We start from the raw sequence: 13910 nt of genomic DNA, 5'->3' as shown, positions 1-13910 counted from the left end.
CTCTCTTGCAGCCTCCGGAGGAGCCAGAGGTGAAGCCAGAGCCTGCTCCTGTAGAGGATTTTGAGAGGACCCCAAGCGGCCGCATCCGCCGGACGTCGGCCCAAGTCGCCGTCTTCCACCTCCAGGAGATAGCAGAGGATGAGCTGGCCAGGGATTGGACCAAAAGGAGGATGAAGGATGACCTGGTGCCTGAAACAAAGCGGGTGAGCAGCCTTTAGTTCTTCTTTTGGTTTTGCACTAGCTGTACACAGAGATCCCGGGATTCTAGCCTGGCTCCAGCTGCACACGGAGATTCCAGGATTCCAGCCTGGCCCCAGCTGGTTGAGGGCTCACATGTCTCACTTGCTGTGCCTTAAATTAATTAGCTGTGATGGCAGATTTATTGCTGAAGAGCCCACCCAGCGCAGGCTGAGCCACTGTGGTCTGGAGGCTCCCAGCACAGGCAGCTGTGCCCTTTGAGGAAGAGGTGCACTGGGAAGAGAGATCAAGGTCTCTTGAGAGTGTTGGGGTGAGAGGTCATTTCTGGTCCATGCTGAGCAGGGAAGTAGAGGCTGGCAGCCAAGAGGAGCACGTGAAGAGAGCAGATCAAATCTGAAACCATCTCCCTTGCGCTGTCAGAGAGCAAAGATGCCCCAGGCAGAATTCCCTCCTTTCCACATCTCTTCCTTAACTTCTGGGAGATGCTTTCCTGGAGGTAAAAGGCCTGCAGCATCCCAGAGCAGTGCTGCTGGGAGCAGAGGAAGGCAGTGAGTGGAGACAGAACTGAGCCCCCCGAGCTCAGCAGCAGTGCTGTGGGGTTTGCACAGGGCCCCAAAGGCTTGAGCTTTTTGTAGGCATTGGAGTGAGTACACATTAAACCAAACCTCCCTTCTGCCTGTGGGAGGGCTTGATTATTCCTGGGGGTGTACTAAAGCTAAAATTCCCTCAGGTATGCTCCTTCTGGGCTGTAAAAGAAATGAAGCAGCAGAAAATCATAAACCATTTCAGCGTAAAGGGAAAAAAAAGAGAGGGAATAGGAGTTCTTTTTGTTTGCCAGGACTCAATGCAGTCTCTGCATGAGGTGCAGCCTGTTTCCTGAGCAGGTGACTCTGCAGGTAGGTGCCAGGCCTGTTCCCTGCTCTGAAGAGTTGGGCATCTCTTGTCCAGTGCTCTGAAATTCACCCTGGAAAGATATTGGGTACATTGCAAAGATGAAATTGAGGATCAGAGGGCAGCAGGACAGTGTGAACAGGCCCAGCCCAGAGGACCTACCCCAAGCCATGAGACCAGCCCAAGTCTCAGAGCCAGCTTGGAGAAGTGATGGTGGTCACCAGGAAAAGGGGTGGCAGGAGAGCAGAACTTGCACCACAATGCCTTCCTGCTCCCACAGGCTGTCCCATGCTGTCCTGGCACCTGTGTGTGCTCAGCAGAAGTGCCACCCTGGTCCTGTAGAGGCCCAGAGAAACTAGGCCTGGCTCACCTCTGGTCTGCATGTGGTGGGCAGCTGGAAAACCAGCCCAGAAACAAACCAGCAGCTTCTTTACCCCCATTGGCACCCCAGTGAGGCACTGGCACAGAAGGGGATCCAGCTGCAGCTCTGCTATCCACCTTGGGGCAGAGCTGGGCATTTCAGGGCCAGAACTGCTTGCAAACATTTTATTTCCCCGGTGCTTGGTGTTGCCATTTTTTGTTCCCAGATGACTTCAGCTGCAATGCATTAATAACTTTTAAAAAACCAAGCCCAAAGTAGCTGTTTCATATCAGATACTGTGGGAGAAGAGGTGTGCTGCTCTCTTTTCCCCTCTCCTGTCTCAGCTCTTGCATTCTTCTCTTTCCACTTGGAATTGTTCCCTTTACTCATGACTTTGGGTATTTTCTTTTTGAATTGAGGGAGCAGCCAGGACCCCGGGCCTGGAGCAGGGGCACATGCTCAGGCTGACAAAGGCATCGTAAAGGTCCCAGCACTGGTGTAACTGCTCCATGAAGTGCTGGTGGGCTTTTTTAATGAGACATTTCTTGTGTTCAGAGCCTGATTGTTTAAGTTTAACCGAGCCCCATCTCGGTGCTAAAAAGCAAAGAATTGCTGTGAGGTTGGCAGAAGCAGTTTTGCATTAAAGATGGGAAAGGGGGGAATTGGATCAGCTCCCAGATGGCAAAACAAGGCTCTTGAGTTGGAGGATCAAGAGACCTCAGGCCCTGCATGAAATCCCACATGGATTTTGGAGGAAGTCAGTGTAGTGGGTGAATCCGTACAGAGCCGTGCGTGTGCCTCTGGGTACGTCTTGCAGTGACTGTCACGTTCCCTTGACAACACTTTATAATCTGTTCAGTCTATGACATTTTTTCTCGATGAGCGATGCTGGGAGGAGGTGGGAGGCAGGTTCTGCCCAGGCAGGCTGGTGGGAGCTTGCTGACTTCAGCACGCTCTGAGCTGCTCTGCTCAGCCACGGTTTGCATTGCTCAGTATTGCTTTGCCTTTACAAGTTGGTTCAGTTCAGGGGATAGAAAGAAACCTCCCAGCAAGTGCCCAATTTGACCTCATTACGGCCCCAAAACAGAACTGCCTGTGGGACAGCCTTGTGCCACATGGGAGGCTCAGAGCAGCCAGCAGTGTCCCCATGTCCCCCGTGTCACCACCCCATCACATGTGTGTGGTGGCCCTCCCTGAGGGAGCTGACAGCCCAGAGCCACTGGAGCAGCAGGAGGATGATAAACACCAGTTCACCTTGACCATGGGACTGGTGGAAACTGATGGAATTCCCAGAAAAGACACCACACCACCACCACCACCTCTTCTTCCCCCTGAGTCATGCCCAGCCATTGGGAGTACACTGCTGGGCCTGCAGACCCTGTATTGGACACGGAGAGAAGTGGGATGTCAGGGATGTCAGCAGATTGCAGCTGCTCCTTCACCTTTTCAGCAAGCCCTAGGGATTTCCAGGATTCCAGAGGGACAGATGTTTCCCAGCTCAGATCTGTAGCCAGAGATGGATGGATACACCCAAACTCCCTGCAACACAGGACAAACTCCATCCCTGAACTCCCCAGTTCCCCACCATGGTCCCAGCAGTCAGTGCTGATTTCAAGGAAGCTGATGAAGAAAGCCACCCCTCTCCATCCCTTTTCCAGGCAGCAAAACCTTTTCCCAGGGAAAGGCACAAGCTGATGGGACACAGGGGTTCTCAGCCCCACTGCAGCCCCTGCTCTGGGGCCACGTGGCAGCCGGTCCCAGCCGGGGACAGGGACAGAGGGATGCTGGCTCTGGATGCCGTTGGTGGCCTGTGGTGGGATGCGTTCGCCTTTCCCCGGGAGGATGGATTCCTTCACACCAAAGCAATGGCAGCAGAATAAACGATTACTGCTCCATCCCAGGCCCTGTGCTGCCTTCAGTCTCTGCTAACCAAATCCAGCATTTCTAAATATACACTGGAGTCTTATTTTCTCGCTCCGATCTTTATTTGCCTCCAGATAAGCTGAAACAGATGGGGTGTTTCACAACAGCCGCTTGCTGGGGATGTCAGATGGGGAAGGGCACACCCCTGCTGCTTTTCTGGGAAAAATCCCCTCTGCAGAAGCTCCGTGAAGATGATGCTGACCCTCCTCTGGCCTTTGCTAGGGCTGTGGCCTGCCATGAGCAGCCTTGAGGCTGCAGGTTCCCAGCTCATGGCAGTGGGCTCTGGGATGCAGTGGAGGATGAGAAACAACCTCCTTGAGCAGAGGGAAGAGGCATCTAAGAGGCAGAAGGGGAGAAAATGCTGTGGATAGTCCATTGTCTAGAAGTGTGACACTTTCTTGGTGGAGCTTGAGGTGGGGTTCCTTGCTTCAAGGTGCTGGAGGTTGTGATGGGCTCCTGCAGCCCAGGCATGAGCTGTACCCCACAGGGAGGGATGCACAGCTCCACTCTGGGATACATGGACGCTCCATTTGCCTCCCCACAGCTGGGGGTCTCAGTGTCAGCAGGGGCAGCCATGGAATCTGCACGTCCCTGTGGAGTTTGGTGCCGTGGGGTGCCAGGGATCTGGAGCAAGCGGCAGCCATAGGCCAGTCATAAAGCTAAAGGGGAAAAGTCATCTCCAGGCTTGAGGTTTTATACTGGAACCAGGATAAATTCCAGAGCAGAAGAGGCTGGCTTGGGTTTGTCCCCCAAAACAATGGCCCTGCAATGCAGGCAGGAGCCAGGCTGAGCCCTGCAGACTCGTGGCACTGGGGGCCAAACCGGATCCCAGCTCCAGCTGTGGGGCCGAGTCCGTCCTTCCTCCCTTGCTCTGCAGACCCTCCAGTGGGACCTGGCTGCTGCCCAGCACCCCTGGGTGCATTTTGCCTTCACAGCATCACCCACAACTTCCACAGGATGAAGGGAGAGCTGTACCTTGTGCTGGGGACCTGGTGAGGCTTCAGGGGTGCTCGTCAGCTGAGACGTCCTGCATGGTTCTCATTTACTGTGATATATTTTGGGGAAGGGGAGAGCTGTCTAGGGAGCAGAGAGGATTGAAATATGAAAGTTAATTAAATAAAACCGTCAGTCAGAGGAAACAAACCTTCCCAGCCCAGCATCCTTCGACTGTTCACAAGAGATGGGCTGTAGCCAAAACCAGTTGTAGTCGTTTAATGATTTGGCCATGAAAATTTTCACTTACAGGCTGTTTGAGGAAAATAAATGGAAAAGAAAAAAAAATATAAAATATTCCATGCCTGGGGCTTCCTCTTAATAGAGACATAAAGATGACTTTGACATTCCCAGAACCGCAGCGCCCTGGGAAGACATGGGATTTGCATGTTATTGTGCAGGACTGTTGGAGGAGAGCAGGGAGGGATTTTTCTCTGGAGTGGGAAAGCAGAGCAGCAGAGTCCACATCTCTGAACATCCCCCCTCGCCTCCTCCCCGGGGACAGGCAGAGGGAGAGGTTGTTGCTGGGGCTGTGTGCGGTTACCGTTAATGTTTGCTCATTCATGGGATTGATTGGGTTTTAATTATGGAGGCTGTTTGGCATCCTGGCTCTCAGTATCAATGGCAAAAAGGGACTCCTGTGTTCTACCCTGGAGGTGGCATTGCCCTCCCTGGGCTGGGGACCAAGCTCTTGGTAGATGCACAATCCCAGAGCTTCAAAGAGCTCTGCTGGCATCTCCCCCAGCCGCGAAGCATGACAGAATTGCAGCGCTGGGGCTCGGGGGAGTTTTCCACATCCACATCCGTCCTCAGCAGTGTTCACAGAGCTGTTTCACAAGGCCCTGTGCCCCTGCCCCTCACATGGAGCCCAGTGCTCCCTGACCCAGCCGTGCCCTGCCACGTGCCAAGGGGAGGGCTACAGGGGCACATGGATCACTTCAGTTTGAGTGGAAAGGAGGGGCTGGCATCTGAGCCTGCAACATCCCCAGCTTCCCTTTGCTGGGAGGTTTGGGAGCAGCTGGGGTGAGTTGGCCAAATGCAGATTTGCAGCTTTATCAGCATGTTCAGGAAAAGTCACAGCTGGAAGAGAAATCCAGCCAGCCTCCTTTTGCCTCCAAACCACCAGCTCCAGGACCTCGGGGAATGTTTGGCCTGGGTTTGCACCTCTGCAAGCACCTTGTGGCCGTGCATCCTCTCATCCAGCATGGATGCAGTTGGGTCCAGTGCTCAGAGGTGCCCATGGAGAGTGGCAGGTGCTCAGGTACCCACACCTGCACCATGCATTGCTCCCACTCAGGTGGTTTGGGGCTCAGAACTGAAGCAGCACCCACTGTGAGCTCTAGCAGAGCTCACCAGACTGGGCTGGCAGTTGTGCTGGTGTGGCTGTGCAGCAGTGTCCCCTGCAGAGCTTGGCACAGGGCTCAGGGTCAGGCTGGGAGCAGCCCTGCAGGTAGGGCCAGGCACAGTGGCTGGGAGGCCTGGAGGTGCCTGGAGCTGCCACAGCTGCCTTGGCTTGTGCTGAACAGGCAGAACTGGAGCTGGGAAGGCCAGCCTGCTATGCTAACCCTCAAAGTCGCTAATAAAGCGCTAATTAAAAGCACTTGGAAGGAGCAGCCCTGCCAGAAGGAGAGGCAGAGACACAAGAGCCTTTCATTGTTTAACGGGTTGTGCCCATTCATCCATGGAAGGCAGCCATGGAGGCCCCTCTGCCCAGTGTGCAGGGTTGTTTATTCCCCTGGTTATAAAACATGGCGGAAGGGTTGTGCACCAAAAGGCCAGGTCCAGTCCTGGCCCTGTGGGCATGGACCCAGGAGCAGGAGCCTCTCCTCTCCTGTTTGCCAGGCACTCCTCGCTGGTGGCAAGGCAGTGGGCAGAGCCACCTCCCTGCTCTGCGTGCCCAGGGGGAGAATGGCATCTCAGGAAGCCTCCCAAGTAGTTTTCAGCTCCTATTCCCTTCAGAGCAGGGCAAGACCCATGGGAAGAGGCAGGACCATGGACTGGGCTGGGGTGTGCAGCTCTGCTAATCAACTGCTATTGTTCACAGCTCAATTACACCCGGCCAGGGCTCCCAAAGCTCAATCCCAGGCTGCTGGAAAACTGGAAGAATGAAGTGAAGGAGAAGGGCCGCATCAACTGTCCTAACAACGTAAGGATTGTCTGTTCTTCTGTGGGCTGGCTGGTTTCTATCTGCTGGAGGAAGGGGGAAATTTTGGGGCAGAAACCAACCAAAAATGGTTCTTATTGGGCCCCTGATCACAGTGATGCTCAGACACTCATTTCATCTCCTTTCCCTGAGCTTGCTGCTGTGTCTGGTTAAAGCCTGTCCCACCTTTGTGATTCTCCTTGTGTGATCAAGCCACCGGGCTTGGGGACAGGGCCACCCTTGGGCTGACAGTGCAGCATTGCCCAGTTTGAGCTCTGGAGCTGCCTTTGGGAAGCTCCCAAGATCCTGACAGGGTGAAGGCTGCACATCCTGCTCAGCCTTTTGATGCAGAAAACCTACTTTTCTCAGAGTTAAACGGAGATAGATTTAAGCCGAGCTTTTTAAAGCCCTGAGACAAGCACAGACCTCAGGGCATGGTGCGTGTGCCTCATCTCCCTGAGAAACACGGCCTTGGCCCGAGCTGACAGAGAGGTGAACCCCACCCTGGTGCTGAGCCTGGATTTATCGTCCCAAACAAAGCCTTGCTAATGGGAGTTCTGAAGGAGGCAGTTCCCACAAGGCCAGGGGAGCCGGGCTGGCTAATTAATGTCATACACAGGCACTTGGAAAAGACGTTGCTCAGAAACTGGTCATGCTGCTGCCTGGGTGATTTCTCCTCTCTGTTAAGCCTCTGCTGCGGCTCCAAGAGCTCCTGTAGCCCAGCAGGACCTCCCGACAGCTCACAAATGTAGGTTTTCCACGGAGACATTGAGGGGAGACGTTTCTCAGCCCGTTGCAGAGGGATGTGGCCACATGACTCCCATTAGCGTTAATGGGAAACGTGTGACCAGAGCCCCGGGCGCCTCGCAGAGCATTAACCTCACACTGCTCAGCTGGGGCCCGTGGCCGTGCTGCCTCAGCAGGCTCCTGGCCACAGCTCAGAGGAAGGCAGGGGATGAGGGGGATCATGGCTAACCCTGCTTTGTTTTTTCCTGCAGTGCTGTGAAGCCATTTACTCCAGTGTCTCGGGGCTGAAAGCTCACCTGGCCAACTGCAACAAGGTAGGTCCTGCCTTTTACACCCTTTTCTCACAGGTGGCTTTGGTGGTGGGTTTTCTCTTCCCCCCCAGCTGGTTTGGAAGGAACAAGGCAAGGGACAATGGCACAGGTTAAAGGATGCTGGTGCTGGAGGTCTGGCTGGCAGTGCTGCTCCAAGTGAGTTGTCATCAGGCAGATGGAGGCAGAGAGGCTTGAGCTGAGTAGGTGGGATATAAGGGATGTAGCTGCTATTCCAGTTGTGGAGAATAGGTCCCACAACACAGGCTTCTCACCCAAGCCCAAACCTCTGACACACAAAGACACACAGGGAGCTCCAGACACACTTAGACCCACAGCAGTACTCCTGCCTCCTGTCCCACAGCAGCCCCTGCCCAGCTGGTCCCTGCAGCCCCCAGATCATTCACATGCCCTTGGCTAAGCATGGCCAGCATGTCACACAACAACCACACACAGCCACAGCAGCTCAGAGCCAAGGAGCTCAGTGCTGTAAACTGAATGTTTTCTGAGGCAAGTGGGAATCAGGAGTCTTCTTCCATCAATTTGGGCAGCCCTACAGCCCCTCTGGAAGCCCAGCTGGAGGGATGCTGGTGTGGTGCCTCCTGGGATAAGCTGGGTCTGGAAGCTGGTCTGTGCAGAGACCAGTGCCCTCCCACTGGATGGATGGAGCAGCCCTGAGCTCCAGTGCCCTGCAGCTGCCCCAGGGGAGGGATCAGGAGCTCTGTGCAGGTCCCTCAAATTGGAACCAAGTAAGAGCTGCTAAAGCTTTATACCCTGAAACATTTCCAGCTGCAGCTTCCATTGAATGGAGCTTCCAGGAGGCAGCTCCAATACCCTGTGGTTATTAAAAACACCAACTCCTGCACTCCTCCAGTGCTAGCTGGAACAGCAGCCCTTAATGAGATCATTTAGAAAATGGGCTGCAGAGATCCGGCAGGAGAAGCTGGATTTATGCAGGATAAAAGAGCAAACACACAAGACTAGGACAGCTCCTTCTCAGAGAGAAAATGGAGCTGGTTTCTGGTTGGTTCCATGCACAGGAAGCAGCCAGGATTTGCATGAACATTTCCATGAAGCACAGAGCTGCACCCTCTGGATCTGGCACAGCTGGGGCCAGGTGTTGGGAGTCAGCAATGGGAAGTTACTCTGTGACCCCCACACTGCCATCAGCAGGATTCTTCCCTTAAGGGAGAGGATTCATTTACTTTGAATACATATGCCAACAAATTTGGCATAAATAAATCACAGCCCCTCCAGAGCTGGTCTGTGATTCCCACTGTAAAATCCTGCAGAACTGGTTGCAATACACAGAGCCCTAGCAAGAGCAGAGGCTGCTCCCAGGCAGCACCCCATCCTCAGTGGGGATTGATGCACCAACATGATTTTGCACAAGGATTCGTGAAGCCAGGCCTGTCCTCTCCTGAAATGAGGGACCTGTCTGACTCAAGATTTACAGCTATGGAGAAATTCCCAGGGAGGAAATATATGGCCCAGAAGGGCCCATCCATAACCCCTTTATCAATAGAGAGCCCATTATCTCCCACGTGCCATGACCTGCAGCAGGGCCAGGAGATCTGTCATCCCACCAGGGCGCTGGTGACAGGAATCCAGCACTCACCCTGGCTCTTTGACAATGTAACAGGAAAATGAGGTGAGTGTTGGACATGAATCTGATGGTGGCTCAGTCCCAGGGTATCACAGATTTGCTGATAGCGAGGACAGGGGGGCAGTGGCCCCATCACCTGATGTTGGGGACACACAAGCAGCAGCACGAGTGGCATGGACTGAAACTCAGAAAGAGGATGTGGCTGTGAGCTCCTGACCCAGCACTGAGGCTGTCAGAGATCTGGTGGTTCAGTCATGAGTGTCTGAACCACCTGTGTCTGTTTATTTTGTGTCACTTTGAGGTCGTGGGAGGGCCAGGGGAGGGCCACCCATTGGGGCGCTTTGGGCTCTGCAGGAGCTGCTGTGTCTTGCAGGGGGAGCACTCAGTGGGCAAGTACCGCTGCCTCCTGTGCCAGAAGGAGTTCAGCTCCGAGAGCGGCGTCAAGTACCACATCATCAAGGCTCACTCGGAGGTAAGGAAACAGCTGGAGCTGGGCTGGGCTGCTCTGACACACACATCCTTGGGCTGTCCCCATCCATCCATCCATCCATCCATCCATCCATCCATCCATCCATCCATCCATCCATCCATGCCTGTTAAGAGCAGAGCTGACTAACAGCTCCCAGTCAGCCTGAGGGATTCTTCCCTGTCCCCCTTGGTGTCCCTGACACCCCCAGTCTCATTGCAGCAGCTCAGCCTGAGCAGTTTGACCTCAGAGAGGTGATGCCAGTGGGGTGAGGGATGGGCCAGGCTCGGGGTGGGTGTGCTGGTGCTCCAGTGCCTGCTCCCAGGACTGTCACTAACCCCCGTGTCACCCCACGGACACAGAACTGGTTCCGAACCTCCTCAGAGGCCAGCCGGAAAAAGAAAAACAGGGAACAGCTTTCTTCCAGCAAAGAGGAGAAAAAGAAAAGCACAAACGGGAAGAAAAGGGGGAGAAAACCCAAGGAGAGGCCTCCGGAAATGTCCCCGAAGGGCAGAGAGAGCGTGGCAGCAAAGACTAATCACAAGAAAAGCCTCGAGCACTGGGAAGGCTCCCGGGGCAGCCCCGAGGGGGACGAGCTCGGCCTGAAGCCCCCGAGCCAGCGGAAGGGAGGAGCCAGCAAGATGCCCGAGAAATGAGCAGCTCAGAGACTCGTCTCCGAGGATTCGTTTACAGCCCAGGGTAACAGGGTGGGGGTCTCTCCCAGTTTTATGTCCCCTCCTCCCCATCCCACCTCCTCTCTCCCCACCCTCCTCTCACCCTCTTTTTACAAAAAGAAAAAAAAAAAGACAGAAAAAAAAAAGAGACAGAAAATACCAGTTAACCACTTTAAACAAATCACGGACCTTGTTTCACACTGGAAAACAAACAGGATCAAGGAAGCTGGAACGTTCTCCACCCCTTGCCCATGTACATAGCCCTCGGTGGGGCCCCGCTGCCTCCCCCGGACCGTGGTTCCTCTCCCCTGCGCCAACCTGGTGACGCTTGAGCGAAAGAGAAGTGCAATAGCAGCGGGGTCCGTGGGCAGGGACCCTCCCCAGCGGCTCCAGGGGGAGCTGCCTGGCTGTCCAGCAGCCTCCCAGCTCCGGGTGGTGTTTCCAAAGATGTTTGAGCCGGCCGGGAGGGGATGCTGCAGTGTGGGAGGGTTGGCAGCGCTTCCCCTGCAGCTGCGGGTCCGGGGGAAGGTGCTGGGCAGGGAGCGGCTCTGAGGGCTCGGCAGGGTTGGTTTGTCTGCAAGGCACGGGCAGAGCAGGGAGCAGGGAGAGGGATGCACACTGGTGGTGTGAGCAGGAGAGGGGGTGCTCTGCAGCTGGTCAGGCTATAGAGGGTTTAATGGGAAGTTGTGGGAATGCTGTGGGCACCGTGAGAGTGGCAGTGCAGCCGTGGAGGGGTGCAGTGAGGGAGCTGTGCCTCAGTGCTGGGGTTGTGTGTGCCGGGCCTGGAGTGCTGTGATGGCAGAGACACGATGGCAGTGCCAGGGTCAGGGGGAGATGGCAGCCAAGGAGCTGCCCCCCAGCCTCGGGGCATCTAAGGGTGATTCAGGGTCCACTGTGCTCCCTCCTGGCGGTGCCATCACCCAGGAGGGAGGAATGGAGTCTCAGTTCCCCAGCTGTGGCCACAGGGATAGGGCAGCATCGAGAGACAATCATGGGTCCTGCTGTAGGATGAGCCCAGTTGCTGCCCAGCCACCTCACACTCCCCTTGTCCTTTTGGGCTGGGACCCACCATAGGAGGAGTCTCTGCTTCCAAAGATGCATCTGAGCCCCTGACCACCCTTCTCAGGGTGGCAGGTCCCTGTGGTGCCACCCCTGCTTGTGCTCTTCCCTGGAGCTCTCCTTTGCCCCTGTGCTGACCCTGTCACCACACCTTGCTCAGCCCAGGGGAGCCATCCCTGGACCAGGGTGTGCCCATCTCCAGACAAAACCAGGCTACCTCGGTCCTTGGGAAATGGGCACGAATCCTCTCAGTAGCACAACAGAAAACCTTAAATTGATTTTTCCCCTATGCAGAGCCAGGAAAGAGGCATCAGAGGGGGAGCTTCTGCTTTTGCTTTAATCAATTCAAACCTCAGTCCTTGCTTTCCTTCACTGCTCCTTGTCACCCACCAGAGGCTCGGTGTCTTTCCCTGCTGTGAGCAGCAGCTCAGTCACAATTAATATCCTCCACTGGCAGGTTATTCCAGCCAGGGAGGGGGGACAGGGGTGGCTGAAGCCAGGGTGGCTTCTCAGGGCCCAGGGCTCCTGCTCTGTCCACAGCTCTGGCACCTGGATCCTCCCTCTGCTTTGCCCAGTGAGCAGCTGAGGGAACTGCCTGAGCATTGCTGGCTGTGCTGGGCCTCAAGGCAATTAGTGAGAAAGCTTAATTAGTCACTGCAGCTCAGCCTGGTCGCTCCTGCACTTCATCAGATCATGTTTGGATGGTGTCACTGGGGTAGATCCTGCCTCCCTGGGGAGCAGGGAGAGCTTTGGGAGGACAGCTTGGAACAGCTCACAGGCAGCAGCAGGAGGGGGAGCACATGCAGAGCTCTGAGTCTGGCACTGAAATCTCTGTGAGGGTGCAGAGGGAGCCTCTGGATCCCAAAATCATGTCCTGCCATGGAGGGAAGCCCCCCAGGAGGGCTCCATGCCCTGGCCTAGGGAAGGGAGATCTGGGTAGCCCGGGCTGCTAGCTTGGATGGTCACCGCACAATCCTCAGTGTCTCCCCTTGGGCATGGCCTGGGACTCTGTTCTCATTAACATGCAATTAATTGGCTTCTCATTGATTAAATTAACTGGCAGAGCTGTGCTCCACAGGCAGGGAGCCCTGGGAGCTGCTCAGGGCAGGGTAGACATGGGAAAGGGCCAGTTCAGGGGGTCATTGTGAGGTCCAGATCAAAATCCACCTCTGCTTCCATAATGAGTGCCTGGCAGGAGCAGGGGCAGCTGCAGTGGCCTCACAGAGTGACACCAGCCCTGGATGGGACCCCAGGGACCATCTGGGGTCTCAGGGCAGGCAGTGGGAGCAGCAGTCCTGGTGCTGGGGCTGTCCCTGTCACCCTCAGAGCACTCACAGTCCCAGTGAGGGCAGCACCATGGTCAGCAGGGAATTCCTATGAGAAAGTGAAATCTTCAGGGTTTTTTCCCCAGTAGTCATCACTCAGAGAGGAACATGTTCCCCCCACACACACCTTCTCCATGAGGCATCCTTTACTCTCCTGCTTGTCCAGGGAAGGTTCCAGAGCAATGCTGGGATCCCCAGCACCTGCCAGTGCCACGACAGGTGAGCAGGCAGGGCCAGGGGACACCACAGTGTCACTGCTGGGGCCAGTAGGTTGTGCCCCTTCAGGTGCTCCCAGTGAGGCAGTGCCAGAGGGGAATCCACCTTGATCCAGAGGGACAGGCAGAGGCTGTGGGACCAGATGGGGAACGAGTTGTCCTGTCCCCTTCCATCCCATCACCCGTGGGATTTGGGGATTTTGTCACCCTGGGCACTGTGACATTGTGGTCCTGCACCTCCACTGTTGGGGAAACCCACCATCCCATCACCCATGTCCCCAAGGAAAGGGTTAAACCTCCATGGGAGCAGGCATGGGCTGCAAGCCTGTGAGAAGTCATGGAAAGCTTGGATTGTGGGGAACTGGGGAGCCTCAGCTCCAACACCTGCCCTGGTGAGGTTGGCTGTGTCACAGCAGTGGATGGAGCTGCCCGAGCCTGGAGCATCTCCCACCCCCAGGAACCTTGAGAGCATTTTGTTCTTTTCTTTCTCTCCTCGTGACACCCATCCCACGGCATATCCGAATGTTTCTCGTCGATGCCAGTTATTAGTGCATAAGTGTATTTTGGGGAAAAAATTAAAACAGAAAAAAAAACCACAAAAAAAGGAAAAAAAAAATTCAATTTATCACTTGTAACCATATATATAAATATATAAATATATATATTAAAAAGTGTTTATTTGCAAAAAATAAAATTGTTTTAACGGTAAACTATCTTATAATAAACTCCCGATTTGTGATGATCTGTTCTTTTGTTAATCATTGACAAATCCTCAGTTGGAGAGTACTGTCCGAGCAGCTCCGAGTGGCGCCGAGGCGCTCCCTGTACTGTATGTATGAAACAGCTGTATCGAATAAATGGTTATTGATTTTTTATTAGCACTGTCAGCACCGTTATTGGGTACTTGGGTGGGAGGGTTGGACAAGGGGTCCGGGGGCTTTGGGTTTGTCCTTCCTGGCAGTGGCTGAGAGGATGGAGCATGTGGTCACCAGCCCAGGGGT

The 13910-nt window shown here is 54.9% G+C and overlaps 1 protein-coding gene across 4 annotated transcripts in view; it reads left to right on the top strand.

The window, feature by feature from the left end:
- Positions 1–13787, top strand: part of ZNF512B (zinc finger protein 512B) — a 30034-nt gene extending 16247 nt beyond the window's left edge. For all 4 annotated transcript variants that reach the window (XM_074553823.1, XM_074553822.1, XM_074553825.1 and 1 more), the window contains 5 exons: positions 12–203; positions 6411–6512; positions 7508–7570; positions 9544–9642; positions 9999–13787. In XM_074553823.1, the coding sequence (XP_074409924.1) occupies positions 12–203; positions 6411–6512; positions 7508–7570; positions 9544–9642; positions 9999–10292 (750 nt within the window). In that variant the 3' untranslated portion in view covers positions 10293–13787. The remainder of the gene's footprint in view (positions 1–11; positions 204–6410; positions 6513–7507; positions 7571–9543; positions 9643–9998) is intronic.
- The last annotated feature ends 123 nt before the right edge of the window (positions 13788–13910 follow it).

Source organism: Zonotrichia albicollis, chromosome 17 (genome assembly GCF_047830755.1).
Source record: "Zonotrichia albicollis isolate bZonAlb1 chromosome 17, bZonAlb1.hap1, whole genome shotgun sequence".
Classification (NCBI taxonomy): domain Eukaryota; kingdom Metazoa; phylum Chordata; class Aves; order Passeriformes; family Passerellidae; genus Zonotrichia; species Zonotrichia albicollis.
Note: the sequence above shows the minus strand (reverse complement) of the source record. Positions and strands in the feature narration are given on the sequence as shown.